At 35.1% G+C, this 22,350-nt stretch overlaps 1 protein-coding gene across 1 annotated transcript; it reads right to left on the bottom strand.

The window, feature by feature from the left end:
• Positions 1-3,877: 3,877 nt before the first annotated feature.
• LOC120347280 (uncharacterized) lies at positions 3,878-13,717 on the bottom strand. The gene is made up of 6 exons (XM_039417184.2): positions 10,513-13,717; positions 9,844-9,981; positions 9,121-9,263; positions 8,416-8,579; positions 6,341-6,494; positions 3,878-4,438 (listed from the first exon to the last, which is right to left on the bottom strand). The coding sequence occupies exons 1-6, from the start codon at positions 13,642-13,644 to the stop codon at positions 4,273-4,275; spliced, it is 3,897 nt and encodes a 1,298-aa protein (XP_039273118.2). The 5' UTR covers positions 13,645-13,717; the 3' UTR covers positions 3,878-4,272.
• Positions 13,718-22,350: the final 8,633 nt, after the last annotated feature.

The following is a 22,350-nucleotide window of genomic DNA, read 5'->3' as shown; positions in this document are numbered from 1 at the left end:
AGCTGCCATCACCATCACAATGAGCTAAAAATATCTCCTCTAAGAAGTTCTTTTATAGGCAGGATGCAGTATGCTTTTATGAAACTAGAGAGCAATGCTCAAATATATGCAAACGAAGGCCAAAACAAATCTTTTATATTGCCGGAAGACCTTTATTAGAGTAACACAAACTTCGCTAAGCACGAGTTCGCAAAAGCAAAACGGAAAACAGCCGTCACGCTGTCATATAAAAACGTGTTCCCACGAATAGTAAATAAAACAGCAGAATTTTAGATGAAAAGTCCAATCTCATAGGATTCGTAGGAAGTTTAGAAACAAATTAAAATAATAGCTTGCTGGCGACAACAACAATCTTTAACCGCTGAAAATTTCGAAACAGTTAGTGCAGTATTTATAGAGAAAGACGATTTTTTATACCAACGACACGAAAAAAATACCAACAACATGATGACAAAACGATCCATAGGCCCACTTTGTGTCCAAATATAGTTTTAAATACTTGAAAACCTGCACGCATTTCAATCCTGTCCCTATCATTCTGAGTTGGGTGAAGGAATCACCCAACTGATTTCACTTTCTTTATTGCCTAGATTATTTCCTATGGCCACTTCCTAATTAAGAGCTTCTTAAGTTAATACTCTGCACATGCTGAACACTTGATTCTCTGAACTTTTCTATTATATTTTCAAATCTACTCGAATCAATTTCGCGGTATGTAGTTTGTTTCGATATATCACGATCGCGCAGAAATAACATGTCATTTTCAGTCAATCGCAATAAAACGAAATACACGTACAATGTGCACATACCGGATTGTGAAGATACCGTTTTGAGTCTGAATCAATGATTTCCTTGATTAGGTGATAGGGTGTGAAAAGTAATTGATTGCAACTTTTTTACAAGAATGTGTAAACAACATTAAGGATGGTTTTGCAGTACGTACAAGTCGCTTAATCAAATCCTTGTTAGAAACGAGTTGCCCACATGGATCGTTTCGCTTAATTATTAACGTTGTTGGAATTAGTTTACACAAAGTTTAGCTGTTTTATTTTAATTCATGAGAACACTCTTTTTTATATCGCCTGTATGTCACCCTCACGTTTGTCCGTCGTTTCCGTACTTCGACTCGCCAGTTACCGAACACGAATATGTCAACGAAGAAAAAGCTGTGGAACTAAAGCAATTTAACCTCATACTGCGGCAAATTCGAATACTTTTTCACCTCATACTGACCAGATGAATGTCCGCCCACTGCAGTACCGCACATTTCACCGCTTGCTGTGATATTCAAATGTATGGGACAAACACGAGATTTGTATGTGAAACAGTGACGTCTGGGAGTCAGCGGTGGGGCGCATGGTGCTGAGAGTTAGGAATGCGCTCGCGATCGTACCTCTGATTGCCCTGCGTGGTTTGGTAGGTTTGAATCCCGTGGGGATAGTTATGTGCGAGTGAATTACTGGACTCCTCGCCGTCGAATAGGGTGGTGGTTCACGTAAGCGCCGGTCGGCTACGGCTTCCTCTGTCATCAAGTTCATGCAACTGAAACAAATAACAGGCTAAATAATCCCATACCCGACATGGACCGATAACTGGCTGGGAGGCCGTGGTTCGCCATATTTTTAAGCCGTCCTCATTAGCGTTTTCTCTCCCCCGGTATAAATATGTAAATCCTATCCTTATTTGTGTAATTCCGTCCGAAGTTAGGGTCCTTGACGACGTTTTTTGACGTTGTGATCGTTGCTCTTGTAATTTTAGTGAAATACAATAACCTGACAATGGTTATGTCATTCCACAATATGTAGTTGCCGATTTTATTTTGATAAGTTATCTCACGATTTTTTAAAATTTAAATTTTATTATAATTTCGAAATATACGATGTCTTAGTTTTGGTAATAAAAATACTTTTGCCAGTGACGTTTTGAATTTGAACAGTTGCATAGGTCAAAGGTACATCTTTTCTAACGGTATAAAAACCGTTATATATATATTTTTACAGTTTATACAATTCTTTACGTGGGCTTGCAAGTATTACACAGATATTCCCCAAACCTCTAAAATGTTTCCTTGTGATTCTGCTTCATCAAAAAGGTCCAAAACCACTGTGTTAGAATAACACGATGCACGTTAGAATGCGTCCGTTGCCCCTGCCGGTAGCCAATTAGCCTAAATCTGAGCGCAATTTCTTCCTCAAGTTCAAGAAGAATTGCAACAGGTGTGACAAAAATTCCAATGATATAGTTGCCTATTTTAGCGTATTCTTCGAACCGTTTGTTTATGTACTATTTTGAAAGCAACCAAAACAAAATATGTTATCATTTTGTTTGTGTTGGTGCGCTGATGCTACAAATCATAAAACTGGGTAAAGGAACAAATCAATCAATAGTAGCTTCAAAAAGTCATGATAGCCTTATTGTACAACTACTGGTCAGTTTTCAATCTCGATTTGCATGATTATATTGCAGCGGCGCGTCTTCACCGAAATATGTGCTTGCCATTAATAATTAGTTCAGAAGATCCTGTTCCCGTGTACTGCTTAGCCACACAAATAGATTCGAAGTTCACGATGCAAACGAAGAGTCTTTATTACACAGTGTAAAACACGGCGATTAAACCAGATACCATCAGAGCGGTAAAAACAGATGCTTTCTCACCGACAGCCAAAAGCAAGAAGACCGCTGCAATCAGCAGCAAGCCGTATGCAGCGGTGGTTGGAGTCGAGCAACAGCATCTGACTATCGGGCGCAATTAGGGCTCAGACTCCACACACCAATGCATATGAAATGACTGAACAAAAAATATAGAAAGGATATAAAACAATGAAAAATAGGACGGACAACTCACATTAAATGCATTTTAGTCTTGATTTGATATGTTGTGGCTTAATTATAAAATATTAATCTTCGAATGAAATATTATTATTGTTATGCGCTCACTGGGGGTACTCGTACTTTGCCGATTCACGCTTATATTCTTTATTGAACTTAATTCAGTCAACATGTCATGTAATGTTTATATTTAAAATTCCATCCTTATTTAGTTTGTATTGCTTATGGAAGTTCCATATATATATATATATATATTCAATGATATGATATATCCTTTTTACAAGAATATATAGGAGAAATTTTGTGTTCAGTTTTGTTTTTCATTTTTTGAAAAAGGATTTTAATGCAGTGGCATATCTAGGGTGTGGTATCTCGTGGAATCTTGGAATTAATTGACACTCGTGTTTTTACTTAGACAATACCGAAGAAGAATTGAACAACAGTCGTTAAAAATTGTCAGTCGATGATCAGGGGGCGCATTTTAATATTTTGCCATCTTACATAGATATATCAGTGTTTCAATGCCTAAGCCTTCTAAGATGTTTTATTTGACAGTTTCCATCTCATACACTTTGCAGTCGTCTTTTGATTGACAGAACGTTAAAGATATTGCAAAAGTTTGCAAACGAAAAAACACATATTAATAATAATCACGGCCAGACAATTGCCAAATACTAGTATATATCAGCTGTGATGCGTGGTGTATATCAATGTAATTTTATCCCATCTTAGATATATTTTGTCCATGAAAACAGTGTTACTTCTTAGCGCTGATTGGAAGATATTTTTCGTCATACTATATTTTAGGTCCCCATCACAGATTTATATATATTTTTAGCAGAATTATTTTTATATATATATGAGTGGTGATATGAAAATATGCTGCCATTTCAATCTCAACAATCTGTATATACGACGATTTTATTTTGGATATGAGTGTAGTTCACAAAACAGGTTCTGAGGTAAGAATGTTCATCTGAGCTCGTAAACGATAAATACACTATATCTGCCAATCTCAATACCTTTTCCCATTTTCTGATTTCAAAGATTTTCCATTAACGTTGCTTAAAACGTTTATTGCAATATATAACAACGAAAATTGCACCTTGTGAGGCTGAAATAAGTTATAACACGTTGTTGACTGTCTTATCACAACATCTCCTGCTTGTGCAAATAGATATATATATTTTACTAATAAATATATGGTAAAACAAAATTTGAGTTTTATTATTTATAATAAAGTGTATTTAGAAATCCTGTTCAAGAAAGTAGTCTTTCATGATCTCAACCAACTTTGCTTTTGTTTTATTTCCCCATCTGAAGTTAACCGGACTTCATGTTGGACTTCCTCGTTCTTTTATAAGATGAATGTTTTCATGCTATGGCCTTTTTTCATCTCATAGGCTTTCTTCTCTAGTTGCTAATAAAGTTACAACAAACTGATCACACCGACTTCTTTCTTATTCCAGAATGGTCGCTTGAAGATTTGAACCAGGGGTGAGATAAAATGCCTTTGAGGTCAGGTCGGTCACGATAATTTTTTTGCACTGCTTGTCCAATCAGGTGTTTTGCTGTACGTGATACATCTGTTGGATACTTGGTAAGTTCTCTAAAAATAGAATATGAATTGCTGTTGAATGAATAAATGTTTACATTAAAATCCGATGGAATGTGGTCAGACTAGTTCAAATTCACAGGGAAATGAATGTTCGCTTCTGCTTGCAAGAACTCCCATGAGTTTGACATGATCGACTCAAGTCAGCGTAATTGTGCGAAAGCTTTTCATCAATTATAATGTTGAAATTATTATACCGAATTTCATCCTACTAAACTTGTCACCTTTGATAGACTTTGAATATGAACCATGTAGTGAATTATAACGAAAACATGATTTTAGGCCATGAAATCATTTTAGCCACGACGACTACATTGACGCGATGAAGTAAACGTGTTTGGAGCCTGAACTATCAAACGTAAACTAAAACACCTCCTGAGCACCAGACTGCATAATTAGGCTTGAACTTTCAGTAAAAACAAATGTATTGGTTAAAAGTGTGATTGATGATACGCTTGATACCTTTGAGGATTCAAACACGGTTAACAATTCTGAAAGTTTCGCATAGTCTTGAAATTTGTGGAAACCTAGCATAAGACTAGAAGTAATATGTCCCTTCAATAAATTCTCGAATTGTATACTACTTTACCCTGATGATGATGAAAACAGAAGTTAACGTTTCACGTGCGATGCGAAAACGTTACCTAATGATTTAAAACTTTGACTAAAAGTAGACCGGAAATATTCTTTTGTGCTATTATCTTAGACATGAGGATTGAAATAAGGAAATAATTGTTTTGTCAAATTATGTACGCCAGGTCTGTATGACCTCTAATTTCGCGCGTGATTTGCAATTAAAAAGTTCTATAAGTAGCATTTTTGCAGCGTCATTTACGAAGTAGCGGTATCGCACTAGTAAACCTAAGTTCACGACCGTTGGGTAAACTCAAATCACCTTTTAATACCTTAGACGAATTGAATTACATTTTGTCGTTAAGTGTAGATAGTAAATGTCGATTTGCGTACTTGGAAAATACAAATGGCTTTATTATATTTTTGAACAACATCCATTACAATATTGTGGTTAATGATAGTATGAAATTTCATCTATTTAATGACTTCAGCAAAGTCTACATAGGGATGTGTAAGTATTACTAACTGGCACACGTTGTCCGTTGAGCCCCCCGGCTAAGTTATGCGGCATTGAAGGTTAGCATTTATATCACATGAATAGTGGGTCGATTATTTTTCACAAAGATCAACCGGATCATGTGAAAAATGTGTCATATCAACCTAATTTCATAGGTTAACAACATTTCGGTCTGAAATGCATCCGCCTGAAACAAATTGATGAATCTAGATGTGGATTTCCTCTCTTTTTCACATTTTTTTCATCACTTATGTCATTTTATTGTTTTACGTTTTTTGTTTTTTTTTAAGATTTCACCCTCGCTTTCTTAAAATGTTTTTACGAATGAAAATGTGATGTTTTTAAACAAATTTAAATGAAAATGTTTTTAATCAAATTGAGACAAAATAAAATGACTAATTGAGTAATTTGATATGAGGACTAACTAGCTAGTTATAATTGCCTCATTATTCCGGTTTTAGTAGTTGCTATCGATAATTAGGTACAAGATGTCTGTGAGATTACGTCTTTATACAGGTAAGTAATGCTAGTCGTATCTGCTAATGTTGAAGGGGCGGAATAGAACTCGTCTCAGGTATCGTGGACGCAATATATTTGTTTAGCGACGATAATCTTATGGGATTTTGAGAACTCGCATTATAATTTGTTAGTTCTTTTTCAAGTAAAACGACCAAAAACATTTTCTTTATTTTAATTGTATCAAATACACAATTTTATCTTCATTATCTGGGTGTTAAGAAGATTGAAAAAGAATTATACCTTTTGAAGATTTGTAGCATTGTAAACGTCAAAATTTCAATACTTACTTATTTATAATATCCTTAGATGAGCGGAAGGGTAGTGTGCCGCATAATAAAGAATACAATAGAACTCCAATACTCCAAACTGTTGCGGATTCTCCGCTGTATTGTTTGTACAAATACCATTCAGGCGGGTAGTATTCTGGCGTCCCAGCAAATTCTATAAAATACAGTATACCAGCTTAGAAGAAATAGGGAACAATATATTTCTGAATTAATTTTTAAAATGTTAAGAATTTCTAGTATATAAAACCACCATAATATATGCAACTAGACAAGTTAACTTCTAAAAAAATCAATGTATAATTAATTCTATTTGCCAGCCTGAGCAGATTACTCGGGCCTGATAAGACATATGTGGATCAAAAATGCTTTCTAAGGTTCATCAAAATAAATCACACGTTGAATATTTTTCACTAGTTTTTTATATACTGGAAATTGTTGCGATGGTATCTTACTATTGATACAATTTTTCAAACCCGGTAATTTCAAATTGAATATTCAACTTTGCCTGATACGGATAATTTCGGCAACGTTGCTCGTTTTCACCCGTTGACAATATCGAATTTTCATGCAATTTTGTTTTTCAGAGCGATCATTATATAGATGCCAAAGCATCGGTATTAAAATATGCTACAAAACGTGCCAAATTTGCAAAACATATATATTAGTCTATGCCAGATTCACGAGTACCGTGAACAGCATATCGTAGTTCCATTAACACATATATATATAAGATCGTTGACTGTAAAATAACGATCTGTAAATGGTGCTTTTGAGTTGAAACTGAATTGTATTTAAATACGAGTATAAAATTTCAGCATGTATTGTCCTCATTTTCACATGAACAAATGTCGGGTTCATTTTTAATTTAGTATAGCCCCGAGCTAAGTAAAACGTTTTATGTTATCAAATTTCTTCCTACACCTACACATCACTCAACTATAAACTTGCCTGTCTAGTTTTTTCTCTAATATATTGTAGTCTGATTTTGATACGATTTAATAAAAATAGGAACATTATATAATTGAGTTTAATTTGACTTCGCTGTCGCGCGACAATTCTATGTGCTTTATGTATGTATCATTATGTTAATTGATGAAAAACGTTTTCAAATTGTCGTTCCACATCCGATTACACTTCTGCCTTACTATAATACGTTGTACTGCTCATTAATCTCATTCATCAAGTGTTTTAACCCCTAGTTGAACCTCAACTGCGGGAAAGTCTCAAGACTTTCTTTAGCGCGTCAGATTAAAATATCTCAATATCTTAGTTTCCGTGAATATTTTTCATTGTACTTTCTTAAATCAGATGTACATGGATATTGATAAAATGTCTAACCCAGAGATACAAACGTCAATTAACAAAGGATTAAAACCTATTTATAGAATTTTGGCAGAAATGCATTCTAAATTAGTAATTTGCGCCGGTTGTACCGGTTATTCATACAGACTTCGACTAATTCTAAATAACATCTTTAGCTTGAGTTACTTCCCGCCCTTTTTATTGAAAATTAAAATTTCTCATTTTATGTGAACAGTTATATATAACTTGTTGAATTAAAATAGTTTAGTGAGTATTTTTACGAACTTGTATTTGAAACATACGAGAAAATCTCTTAATAACTTGAACCGCAACGATACTTTGGCAGACCGCGTCAATAAAGTGGAATATCGACGACGTACATGAACTGTCCGTTTACGTCATATATTTCATGGCCGTTGATTATGAAACCTTTTTTTATAATATTTTATGAACAAGGAAACATATATACAAAAGAATTTTAGCATCAGCACGCCTTTATTTTTCGATGTCGCCGGCCTCTTTCGAACCAAATTGACTCGCAAGTGTTATTGCCCTTATATTTTAACAAGACAAAAATGCTGTAATATATGGACGTGAAATCAAATATGGTCACCACAATGTCATGAAATATGCAGCCAAATATTGAAAGAATTGAATGGTATGCTCATGAAGGGGGAAAACAGAAAATTTTGGGTGAAATATCGGGCGCCAGGGATTCTATCAATAATTTGGAATAAATACCATAATAACAATTTCGGCCCAATAAATTCTACCTTTGTATTGTCCAGATCGATGATAGTCTCCACATCCAAAGTCGATCAAAATCGTATCCATCGTGACAGGATTAAATAAAATATTCTCCAACTTGACGTCACGATGTAAGACCCCCATTTTGTGACAGTGTAGAAGTGCTGAAACCAGCTGTCTTATTATTCGTCTAAAAATCGAAAAATATTCACTGAAGTTAATTTTAGTACGGATTCATTGAAAATAAAGTTGACTGGCTAATTAAATATTCTCTCAAAATATTAAATTGTAGGCAGATGAACTGATTTTAAAAAATTTTGTTCAAAATTTTCCATATTGCCAAATGGAAATGAATTCTGCCACAAAACCCCCTTCCAAATGAGCCTAACGCGAGTTGCCCTATCACGAAAAAATAGGTTCTGGTAGTTAAGATCAACAAAGTATCTAAATATGGAGATTATTAATTTTATTCTGAATCTTTTCTATCAACTTGTAAATATTGGGATTTTCCATAGGACTATCACAAAAAATGGGCTAATTTACCTATCAATCTATTGAATTTACCGAACATGTTCATCATGTACGTTGTTCTTGACATGAACAGTAATTTATAATATGGAGGCAAGAAAATAATTTATATTGTTATATGCACATGAATTGCCATTAGCATCATCAATAAGTGGATTGGATTACCCATGAATATCAGACAAATGTGAGTTATGATTTCATACCTCGCCACTGGTTCTTTCAATCTTTTTTGCTTTGTAACATGGTCGTACAAATCTACGGAAGGATGTGGCCTCACCATTACCAGTAAAAACGCTTCAGTTGTTTCGTGCCATTCGACAATTTCGACAACGCCAGGATGTCTGACCTGTTAGATTAAAAGTAGATTATTACCTATCAATCGCTTATTGATAACTTTCGTCCTATATTTTTAGGACGAGTTTCACATGTTCACCTCGCACAAAGATCTGACTCTGAACAAGAAGAAACTGCTACGTCCTTTTGAAATCAACTAAAATCATTCCAGTACGGTATACACTACCTAATTTATTACATCTTGATGGTGCAAACTCCAAACCTCAGTTATGTGGCACTAGCTGCTAGCATATTGGTGTCGCCCGAACCACAACAACACCACGTTATGGTTATATGTGGTATGATGCTTAGATGTTTTGCACTTTTGTGTCCATATTTAATATATTAGGAAATATTATTGTCTTATTTATTTATGTCAAACCCAAATCTCTTTATAAGTACTCGCGGTTGTTTATTTTCAAACACGGTTTCGAAGAAATGAAAATGTGAATCATGATGGTTGGAGAGGGTTGGGTTCTCTGTCACGATTGTTTCCTTTGTTGGAGGCAGGCCACGGACTGTTTATTCTACGTTATATATATTGTTATTTCTCTGATAAACTTTTTTTATATAAAATTACTTGTTATACAAACCTCGTTGACTTGACAAATCAATGCCAGTTCGAGCGGTACTACTTTTCCATTCATCCATCCCCATCTTGTTGTACCCGATTTGGCAATTCGTTTTATTGCAACTCGCATTCCATCACTTCTCCTGTGTCCTGCAATGACCTACAAATACAAAATGGTGGAAGTTGAGATCAATCTTTATCTAATATGCTTTTTACTCCTATTGAAAAACACCACGTTAAATGCTGCTAGTGCTTTATTTCACTAAAGGCGATTGTAAGTACAGGTCTCACTATGTTATTTCACCTCGTGTAATATTCATTTATTTTTCTTACTTTTTTATATGGAATATATGGGTTAATTTATAACATTGCACGGTAACATTTCATATTACTACCTCTTGAAATAATAGTTGAATATGGGTGATTGAAATAATCTTTGTTGATATATTGACAGGTTCAACAGGAACTATAAAAATTACTTGTTCGGATATAAAGGAGAACCATAGATGAATGGAAATTTGAAGAAAGAAATTTCAAATTTTGAGTGAAGGTTTCAAATTGTTCAGAAACCATTATTGTATTCTTCGAAATATCTATATTTAGCATTTTTAGCAACATTTTGAATTCAGCCTATTACTATAATCTAATCATTGCATTTGAACATTACAGTTAGTACAGTAATAAAGCTCACCGTTCCATTCTGTGTGTCGGATAAAACATGATGTAAAGAATATAAATCCCGAATTGTTAATACTGCCCCTAAACTATCTTTTGTTGACGCTTCAAAAGATTTTTGTTTAACGCCGGAAGGCGGATCAGTAATTTGTCTAGTTTTGTCAACCGGGTTTGCAACTGTCGTCGTCGTTGTAGGGTGCTGTGACGTAACAAGACGATGGTGTTGCCACTGAGCTTTTTGTGGATCTTTTGCAACCATTTCTTCAATCGCCACTGGTCGTCGTCTGTTCCTATTTCGTCGTCTTTCCAAATTAACCTCAAACTCTTGATCGTCGTCGCAACCTAAAGTTTTTTCAACTTCTTTTGTTGCCTTCTGTAGCGGTTTTAAATCCAGAATTTTATATTCCTTTCTGCCAGCATCATAGGAAGGAGTGCGTTTGGATGATTTTTTTTCTGCTTTTTTGTACTTTGAGACATAAACAGGGGTACTTGAATCAGCGTAATCATTATTTAATTTGCCGTGTTGTCTCTCGTCCGATTTAGCAATTTTTTTCTTTGCTTTCGTTTGTCGAGCTCCGGATTCGTTATAGTCCCCACTTTTCTTTAACGAACTTGGTTGAGCAGACGATACACTGGATCCTGATGAAGCATCTGATGATGCAGAGACAGAAGACGTTGAATAATAAGAAGAGTCTGATGAGTCGGAGTGGGATCCAGAAGAGGAAATGTAAGACGCGCTTGAAGAAGATGAATTTGATGAAGAACTCGAATAAGACAAATCTCTTACTGATGAATCTGCTGACACTGATCTCGGTCTTTGTCTCGACGCTTCCTTATTTGATTTTGACGTGCGTCTATCTGACGTAGGTTTCTTGCTTCGTCCAGATGATTTTTCAGCTTCGGGGTGTCGATGTCTGAGTGTTCTTGGTGCCTCTACACGTTTTATATCGGATTTCGTAAGGTGGCCATTAGAGTCTTTAGCTTTTCCACTGTGATCTTTCGTAGATTTAGAGTTTGCGTATCTATCTTGTCTTGAGCTTTTGCTACGTGATTCACGCTTGGAGTACTTGTGATTTGTTCCGTCGTAGTATGTTGATTTAGTTGTTTTATTGTCTTCCTTTTCAGTCATCTTTCTTGATTCTTTCGTGCCATTTGTTGCACCCGTCGATGTAGAATCTTTTTGCTTTTGGTTATCCCTTTCACGTTTGCCCGTCGGATCTGCCTTCCCCCCATTTGTACTTTCCTTTGTTATTTCTACCCAAACCGGTTTATTTTTTCTAGCTAACGAATTTTCAATTAGTGCGCTTTTTACAACCTTACGAGCCACTGTTTTTTCTGAAAGTCTCATAGGTTTCTGATGATGTGACTTTTTCTTCGTATCCCGTGAAGTATCACTTCTCTGCGTTTCTCGGTGTTTTTCTTGCCTTACGACTGTCCTATCTTTGTCATTTGAGACTGCATTTGTGCCATTCGCAGACGTAGCGTGTTTGCGTTTGCTGCTGCTTTTGTGCTGTCGTGAACTACGTTTTTTTGATTTTGTTTCTCTCTGTAATCCACCTTCAATATTGATTGATATATGATTACGACTTTCGTTATTCTCGGCCACGTCAGGCAATATATTTTTTCGCGAAGACGTTGGCGATTCGTCCATTTCACCTGGGGAATTCGCTATCCCTTCGTCCGGAGACGTAGATTCGCGTCTTTTGTAACTTTGCAGAGATGAGTTATTTTCATTCGACGTGCTACTCCTGTGAATATGTGTGGTATTGCTACGACTAAATTTCTCACTTCTACGTTCGGTCATATTACTCTCCAAACTGTTTGCATCTATGCAAAATGAAAAACTTTTTCCGGCTTGACTCAAATTCTGGTTGTCCCTGGATTTTCTGTAGGCACCAACGTCACATATGAAAGAGGTACAGTCATAGAAGATACTTCCTTCGCTTATTTGTGCTTTTCCCAATACGTCATTAGACGTTGAAGTGGCAGGTATTGTCTCTATTGCTAAACCTGCCCTAGGTATGGCAGAATCGCTTGAAGCATTGTCTGAACAAGTTAGGCTAGATAGCGCGACTTTTTCTCGCATTTTCTCTCCATCCGCGTCATTTCTTGTTTCTTTATTACTCATCGAGCGTGGAGATAAAAAATCGTTTGCATTATTCTCACTTTTAGCCTGTGGCAAAAAATTGACAGCGCTTGACGCTAAAACGGCATTTTGCTCTTCCATATTCATTTTATCGGAAGAAAATTGGAACTTGATATTTACGTTTTCTTTTTCTTTCTTTATTTTCCCTTCTGCAATCTGTACAAGTTTATCGCTGATATCAGATGACCCGGTCACGTTCAGTGCTTCGAGTGGTGAAAAAAGATCAACTTTTTTCAAATTTTGAGTTCGCACCATTGTGTTCCCGGTGATATGCGTATTATGTTCATGGTCTGTGTCATTGGATAACATTTTTTGATTCATATCTTGAGGAAAGACCTTGTCATCTGAAAAAGAGTGAAAACTGAAGAAGGATGGCATAAAATTTATTGATTCTTCTGTTGTTTCAAATATAGGTTCGGGTGGGTCTTTCTTTCGATGCCTTCCATTTCTATTTTTTGTTTTTGATTGTTCAATTGCATTTTTTTGGTCCTTTGAATTGTTCAGTATTCGGTTCTGGGAGGGATTCTTACTTTTTGAATTATTTTTCCTCTTCTTTGAATATTCAATTGGTTTGTTCGTAGGTTGAAACCAGTCAGGCTTGGTGGTAAAATCTAGAATTATATGGTTGTCTGCAGACCTAGTTACAGCCGCAGTGGGAGCTTTTGAATTGGTAAATGTTCTCATATTGCTCTTTTCTTTTCTAGTTAGACTTTTCCGATTGCTATTTATCTTTAAGCTTCGTTGCGGCTTAGCAGATTTTGTATCAGTGCGACCTCTTGTAGCATTCGACAAACTTTTGATCTGCGAACCTTGCTCATTAATCGATTTTGACTGAGAATTAAAATTTCGAGGTGGTTTATTCATCAGCTTTGTCGAAGATTTTCCGCGTTTTTTTCTGCGGTTTGATGTTTCGCATTTTTGCATGGTTTCCTTTTCTAATATTTCGTTTACGTTCTTTAATTTCAATAATATATCTTCTAATTTCTTAAAGCTTCCATCCATATTTCCGCTCAATCTTTATAAGGTGGAAAATGTCTCTAGTACAGCTATCGATTAGGTCATGTCGGTACCTTAAAACAAAAAAAGTTCAATAGTTCAGATTAAGGCTGAACACAAGGTGCATAGCCTTAAGCATGGAATTCGGCGGAAGAGGAATTGCCATTTATTTATGATTTGGCTCGTACGAAAATTTGTGAAAATTTCATTTTATTTAAAATATAGGTTTCATTGTGTATTATCAATTTTATACATATTTTAATTAGGTTGTTTTAAAGATCTGCTATGACGCCATTACCGATTTCGTAATAATGCAATTACCACAGACTGCCCTTGCGCCTGTCGAAATTTTTAAAAGACCCCCTCAGGTTAACGATCGACCGAGATGTCAACACTGGGATTTGTGCGAACAGGTCGATTTTAATTACATTAAAGACATGCATTATGCATCATCTAAGCCAAATATTGCACGATCTTAACGCCATCGTCTCCAACAATCTGATCAGTGGTTGACACAACTCATTTCGGTAATTAAATTTGAATCTGACGAAGTTTTGATTAAATTTTGTTAGTGAGTTAGAAAAGACGGTTACATTATTGCACTTCACAGTGGATATTTTACGGTAAAATTATCGTGCAGCTCTCCTCCCTTTGTGTCCGTGTAACAAAAACATTGCTTAATTTTATACTAATCTATGAATTACCGATAAAAGCTTTTTTCTTTGCTATAATGAAGGTTTTTCTACTTTTATTCTATTTGATGCCTTCTTGGCATTTAAGAACACTTCATAAAATTGTTGTTAAATATGAAAAATCGTTTTTGTGGGGTTTATCGTACTCAATTTACTTTTTCTATAGGCCAATTGGTGGTAGAATAATTTACCGAGAACTCCAAGTTGCGGACCTAAAAGAATAAGTTTGCAAAAGTTATCGATAAATGGTCCCAATCGCCATTTAAATGCCTTTCACAGCCTAAATGCCTTGGCTGGCTATTGGAATATATACATCAACATTTTCACAGAACTCTTCTAGAAAACAATTCCTTTCGGAGATTTTTTTTAAAATTTCAATACAATTTAGAATCATATATTCAATGAGAAGGCAAAATGCCATGATGGCTCCACCAAACACATAGATAAATCACGTGATAAATGGAGCATTATAACTGGTGGCTAATCAATGAACGTAAGAATCACATATTACGCCATGTCAACCCAAAAACAAAAAATCAATGTTTTACGCGAGAGATTTTCACCATAAATCACTCAGAAATAACAGACATTTTGTTAACGTAGTTTTAGATCTGATAAATCCACGCGAACCTCTTCAAAGAACATAACAATATATATCAGAATTATTTTCGAAATGTCCATCTAATTTCAGACATTGCTCGGAAAGCGTCGTACATTTTCAAAATTAAAAAATCATATTTTTATAAAGTCATTTACAAGTTTATATTAAAAAAAGTTAAGACGGAATATAGCTTGATATCTAAAGTAGTAAATTTTTCTGTGGTGTCGAGCCGTCATTTAATCTCAATATTGATTTTCTGGCCAAAACCGGCCATCGGATAAATTTGGTTGATTAAATCCCAGATTAACTCGTCGTCAGTCAAAAACGAATGACGCACGACGCGCTTAACAACGTTCTTAATATAAACACCAGTGATATTCTTGTATTGCGCCCTCACTGAATACGTCTAAAGGAAATGTGACAATAATTGTTTTCTACTCTCTGCGTAAGTTTCCTATTTACAGTCGTCTGTTTATCTTATAATAAGTCAAGCCGAAGAAATGGCTTTGTCATGTTTCGATTACGCAGATTCATAAAAAGAATATTGGATTTGTAATCCTGTCGACTTTTGAGTTTGGAATGTGCCAACATTTTTTGATTTTTGCCATTGTTTGAAGTAACATATTTGCAAAACAGACAGTAAGAATGAAATTGCTCAATAGTTTTAATCACATTACAAAAACAATCTAGTAACAGGACAAAATACGGTTGATTGCCTATAGCCCTATATCCTTAACCCCGGCGATAAATTTTAATGCAAACCTTCCTGGAACCCCTGAACATTTTGGATTGGATTAAATGTCTTATATTTTTCAAATTGTAGACATTTTGTAAATTTTATTATGAATAAATATTTTTAGTAGGAAATATAAAAAAAAATTGAGATAAGCTGCATAACATATATACGTCAAATACCACCTTCTGTGGTAACTAATGCAACTATTTGTCATCATAACGCTTATTGGACACGACGTGACCGTTTTGATAAATTGTTGTTGTTTGCATTCAATTGCTGTATAAGTACCTAGTTTTATCGTGGACAAAGCGTTGCGAAGCGGTACTCCGACAAAGGGAATAGCCGTTTCCGATTTTATATAGCGTATATAATAAGTACGCGCATAAATCTTTTCATTGCTAGGCTGTAGAAGAAATGACAATTTCAGTCATGACAAGTTGCAATCCTAAATTACGTTATATGTATTTGACTTCATTCAAATAGTTTCTAAATAGTTAATGTCGGCATAGGATATTCATGAAATATTAATGGGATTTTCCATATTGAATTTATTTCCGTACACGAGTTGCGAACTTGAGAATATCTAAACTTGTCTGCTGCATTTGTTTGCTACGAACGAACCATTGACGACAAACAAATTTCAAATTTTCAAAACAAACGTCCGAAATGATGTTTTGAATTTATATATATATATATATACTATTCCGTTCGAGACAAACTTCCGATAGACCTTAGTCATTCAAAACCCATCCCACGCGGATAAAATAAAAATGCCATGAACAAAACAATTTTAACATTGACTGTTATGGGAACTGTGATCACCAATTTGCGTTTTTCGTATTTTTCGAGCTATGTTTCATTGAAGCCGTGGGTATTTTATATATTGATAGTGATTTTTTTGGTGTTTTTTCGCATTATTCATCATGATAAACATACTCAAATTTGATTATCGTTCATTAAAACGTTAATGGTCGTGGTGTTTTCAATTGCGTCACTCTCCAGGCCGTAACATTCTGCCAGGCGCTGTAGACTGTAAAACCCACATGTCGACGCAGCGGTAGTATCGTTTTGTCATCTAATGGGGCTGTTATGAGCAAGATACCGGTATAAGTCACGAGATGCCTTACTCAACTACCGGGAGTTAAAATATTATGTTAGCATGCCCCCAGCATGGTCGCTCGCTGTAATAGTAGGAAATGGGTGAAACCAGCAAACATTGGTGGATGGAATGATACAGACTGTCATTCCAACTAAATTTTTACTGAAGTGGCCTCTTACATAAATACTGAACCATGTTTCAGCATCTAAGACGACATGAACGCGGCAGAAACACAGCTTTCATAGATACCAGCTCGTTGGCAGAATGCCACGGTCTAGGGAGAATGACGCAATGGGGAAGACCACTCCCACTACAGTTTTAAATAACCAAAATCACTAAACTTGATCATGTTTATCGAGTTGAAAATATTGAAAAGTATCAAAACAATTACAAATATTAAAAAAAAAACATGTTCACGATAAACGCCAATCATAAATCTACGAAACATAGAAATTTCTACTCTGGTGAATACAGTTTTCACAAGAGCTTATGTTAAAAATCGCTTTGTTCACGCCACTTTTATGGGCGGGTTTTGAATGACTAAGACAGCGTTCCTCAAACTGTGTGTCGCGGCACAATAGTGTGGCGCTAAAGTCTCACAGGTGTGCCGCGGAGCTTTTCGGAATTTCAGAAAATAAGCTATTTGTATTACACAAAGTTAGGCATGTAACGGGAAAGCTTGGTGAAACTTCAGTACTATTTGCTTCTCCGTGGCTCTGCGAATACAGATTTTCTGCTCTGACTGAAATTAAAATAAAACAAAAAGGAGCGACGGAATCCCGTTCAATTGTTTCTCAAAACAGACACACACATCGCATTAACATTTGCAGAATAAATTTGTTTAAATCTAACTTTATCTTTTTAGAAGTTTGCCGCAAAGTTTTATTTATTTGCTTAGAGCGCCGTGAGGATAAAATATGCGAAAACAAGGTCTAAACATTTTCTATTGCTCACTGAAACTATCATCTTAATCGATTTTACACCTGCGTTAGCTGCCAATACATATAGATATGCATCTGTGATCTAATACTTTTGGCAACGCATTGCACATCTTAAATGTCTCGCCTCAGGCTATCGTGCAATTATCATTCAATATAAGCGTTTTAATCCAAAGTACTTTTTGGAATTGACTTTTATTACACAACGAACAGCTCTGACGGCAGTCATGAGTGGCATTTCAGGGGTTGATTATGTATACATCTTTCAGACCGATACAGTTTCAGACAAGCTTAACACGTTTTGAATGGTTTTACGACAAGATGAGCTTTTTACGACAAAATACCCGGATATGTAAATACACAAGTAGAAGATAGAAGTCACGTAGTCAATTGAGGTCGCTATATATTCCGACATGTTTAACAACAAAACCAGCCAACTTGAATAAACAAACCATATATATGACAATGACCGACTAAAAATAATCGAGATTTCAAAGTCCCTGCCAATGATCTCACCCAAGGTTTATTGGATTGGAAACGTTATACCAAATCCGATTATTCAAAACCATGTCCAGGGCGAAGATTCAAAACATCTTGATGTTTATATATATATATATATTTGACACGTACAATACGCCATATACTTATGACTAATAGAACAAAAGAGCAAAGATCAAATATATGTACACGAGGGTTAAATGTCAAATAATAGTGTCCCTGTAATTTAAATTTGAATAGAGAAATTTTGGGTGAATTATCGGGTCACATAAGACATTTTTTGAAATTGGCAGTTCCATTATTTGCGGAAGCAATTTTATTTCTAAATAAACGATCCATGTACAATTCGTGCTCAATATTAAAAATATTAATGTGTTTACTCAGAAAATCACTTAGAATCTAGTTTTTAAATTTTTTTTATAAATATATATACATATAAATTATATATTAGTGTCAATTATGTGAGTTTGACTGTTACAGGTTTATTTTCTCAAGCGTGGAATTTTATTAACTTCAGTTTGTGCGCCTCAAAAGCATAATGGTTTTACACGTCTACCTCAAGTATTTTTGTCTCCCGCAAAAAGTTTACTCGTACGCAATTACATTAAATTCTGCCACAAAACTCGTGTCCAATCACACTTCATCTTTATTTATGGTTATTGTTGATTGATTTATACGATGTTGGAAGTTAACGTTAGAAGATAAAAAAGGGCGTTGACGCATGAAATCAGAAACGTAATCCATCATTTGGAATCTATTTTATTATTCTCAACCAAGCTATTCTGTTTACTTAATCGTTAATCAATTAATGACAACTTAGTGCATTTACGTAACAACGCCCATGTTATTAATAAAAAGATACAAAGAAACAATACAGCCGACTATAATATATTATTCTATCAAAAATCGGAGTCGAAATAGTACACAGTGAGTGATATGTGTCATTGTAAAGACAGTCAGTCATAAGCGATATTTTTTTTATTGCCGCATTGACGACTAACGGTTTATGTGTGCGCCAATCCATTAACGAAGGTGATTTGCGCTCGCGGCGTTACTAAGAATCCGAAATGAAAAATAATAATTCACTTTTATAAATTGACAGCCTTGCTGAAATTGCGATTGCTTTTCTCTTTATTGTTTTCAAGGTAATTATTTTCCGAGAATAGTCGGCAATATGCAATTCACAATAACGTCTTCTTACACAAGGTCGAACAAATGAATCAGCTTTCAGTGTGAGCGCGTACTTATAATTATTAATCTATGATTAAGTTGCGGCTTTCAAACATGTTATTGCGCTGAAGTGATTTCAACTTAGAAATCAATATATTATTGATAGGATTATTTTTCGCTTGAGAGCTTGTTATTTCACCTCCACACATTACTATTTCAAGGTATATTACGTGGACGCCACTCGAACTGAAATTAGAGAGATAAGAAGAAGCATTCGCCTAAAACGGAGCTAGAAAAAGACCCGTTTTGAAAGCTCATTCAAAGAAACTATCAAGGACTTACTCTGTAGTCTATAATGTTTATTATAATCCCATTTACCAAGCATAAAATAAAATTTTGTTTTGTTTAATCATTATTGGATGTATTCTTCATGGAACCACATTCCCCATCTACGACAAGTAGAACCAAATAAAATTTTGACCCTAATGTCTGGCATTACCAATTCCTCGACGCTGCCTGTACAGAAGACTTCTGTACTGGGAAAATTTCATCTCACAAACTATAGAGTGTAGAAGTTACTGGCACCCAATTTAGTCACGTTTTGTCAGAAATCGAGTAGATATCCAAACATATAACCAGTAATGACATGAATTTAAAACTTAAATTTCAATATTCTCAAAGATATTTTGATATATGAATTCTTTTTCAAATGGATCTGAATCAATACATACTTGAAATATTAAACTTGTTTAGGAAAATAGAACCAGGTTGCTTTACATTAGGAAAGTGGCACTATTTGAAACCATGGTTTACAATTTAATGATCAGTTTTGAAAGAATTTCTCCAATGCTTCTCACAGACACCAAGTATCTCTAAGCGAAAGTTATTCAAGAGTTGCGGAAAGCATATAAATTGTGGTTATTTTTGTACTTTATTCAACTCAGTATCATTCTTCAATAATATCGGGGTATAACACTTTAGTTGCGCTTCTTAGATTTCTTTAATTATTGTAAGAAAGCGGTATTTTTTTTTTGAAATATGATATGATGATGACATACTACTTCTAGAAAAAGTATTTTATTGCCTATATACTGAAATAATTACCATCGAGAGTGCCATATTATTTTAGTTTTTGGTGTGACTCAAAATTTCTTTCGCATAAGTATGTTGTTTGAGATTCTAATGAAGACGTCCAAACTTTTTGTGATATGTCAACTCTTGTGCACGAATTCGGTTAAAAATTACTTTGTTTGCACGTAGATAATAGTCGAATAAAAAATATCTATAGAAGATGATTCTGGTTGATTCTGTAGAAGAAACAGGATAACTGAAAGGTTCCATTACATTTGAACCCATGACAATTGCACCTGCATATTATTGCACCTATGAATATTTTTTCTGTTTCACGGATATTTAAATCCATACTAACCATAACCAATGGGTTTTAGCACCCACATATAGATTTAACCCGCGGATATACACATGGGTTCAAATGTACGTGGGTTCAAATGTGCGGTCACCAACTGAAATGTTTCCTCCTGCATCAGAAATTTGCACATTATTTGAATATTCGATCGCACTTCCTGGATAGCGTCACTGGATTATAGTGGTTTGAAATATTCAGCCTCATTACATATAAGATTATAATACATTCACGCGCATAGTCTCTGAGTCTAATGCAAATTTTCGCCATTTGACGATGGTTCTGACAATTATATAGGGAAGGGAACATGAAGAAAGTCGTTTGAAAATAAATATTTTTTCATTTTACTTAAATGAAACTAGCTTTCATTCTGAAACAAAAATTACAAAATAGCGCGTTTGGCTCGTGCTTCAAGGATGGCCGTTATGACTTTTTTAATACTTCTAACGCCACATTAGCGCCACCAGGCGTGGATTCGCATTATGCGGAAACAGTCCAAGCAGCTGTGAATAATGTCGGTTACTAGTCATAAATCCATGAAACTGCCAATGATGGGGAGGAATCGATAAAAAAATACGACCTGATAATTTCAGTATGATATCGAAATAATTTTCTACAATAAAGCAGAAAATATGCAGTATAACTCTAGCGGAGGATTCCGCACCAGAGACAAATAAATTAGTTCCCAATAGAATTCAGAATAAGAGAACAATGCTCAAATATATGGACACAAAGATGCAATAACTAACGTACAGAAGTCGCCTGAGCCGATGTTTCAATTCTCTTGTGTCGCTTGCTATTTCAACGATCCTAAAAGTAACTGATTTTATTTTCTAGTAATTTCTCATTTGATATTGATGTGTTGCTCAATATATATAAGCATCAAGGCGTGAAAACCTGGCGGCATATATTTTGCTTGGTTGAACCCTGCCACGATTTCAAAAACTCGCCAACGGCTGACGAGCGCAGCCTTATCTCTTTGAGATAATTTTTGGGAAAATTGAATGTTTTTTGAATTTATCCTCGGGTCGCGAGATTTTCCAGAATATATTTTTCAAAGAATTTGGTTAGATTGAAAAATGATTTGACCATCTGATCCTTCAAATTAAAGTCCCATCATCGCAATTCACATCAGTACCGGTCGTTTGGTGAGAAATGCATTTGTCGAGAAAGCGTCGGACTAACCTGACGTAATCTCAAGAAGGTTGAATGTCAGAACAGCGTTCAAATGGATTAAATAAAACTGCAAAACTCGGTCCCGCAGCAGTCAGAGGAAATTTGAAAAAGTAATAACCTTCTTACGACTTCATCCATTAATCAAGTATTGGAGCTTTGAAATTTTTAATGGAAAAAGGGCGATTTTTCCCGAAAACAATTTAGATCGAAGCGATGCTTATTACTGCATTATTTATTTCGATGGCCCTGAATTTCCTAAATTATCCGTAATAATGGTTAATCAGCAAATAGTTTTTTGTGCAACTATCGAAATTTTGTCAGCCGCCATTACAGTTTTATTCAGGCGAATTTTCATATGAATCGTAATGTTAAATTCTCT

The sequence above is a fragment of the Styela clava genome, chromosome 11 (genome assembly GCF_964204865.1).
Source record: "Styela clava chromosome 11, kaStyClav1.hap1.2, whole genome shotgun sequence".
NCBI lineage: Eukaryota > Metazoa > Chordata > Ascidiacea > Stolidobranchia > Styelidae > Styela > Styela clava.
This window is presented reverse-complemented; position numbering and strand designations above follow the sequence as displayed.

Excerpts from the sequence above, each read along its gene's own strand:
- LOC120347280 (XM_039417184.2), bottom strand. The coding sequence starts at position 13,644 with ATGGATGGAAGCTTTAAGAAATTAGAAGATATATTATTGAAATTAAAG. Across the intron at positions 6,495-8,415 it reads TCGATCTGGACAATACAAAG|AATTTGCTGGGACGCCAGAA; the intron begins GTAGAATTTATT and ends TGTATTTTATAG. Across the intron at positions 4,439-6,340 it reads TCTAAGGATATTATAAATAA|AGAACTTACCAAGTATCCAA; the intron begins GTAAGTATTGAA and ends TTCTATTTTTAG.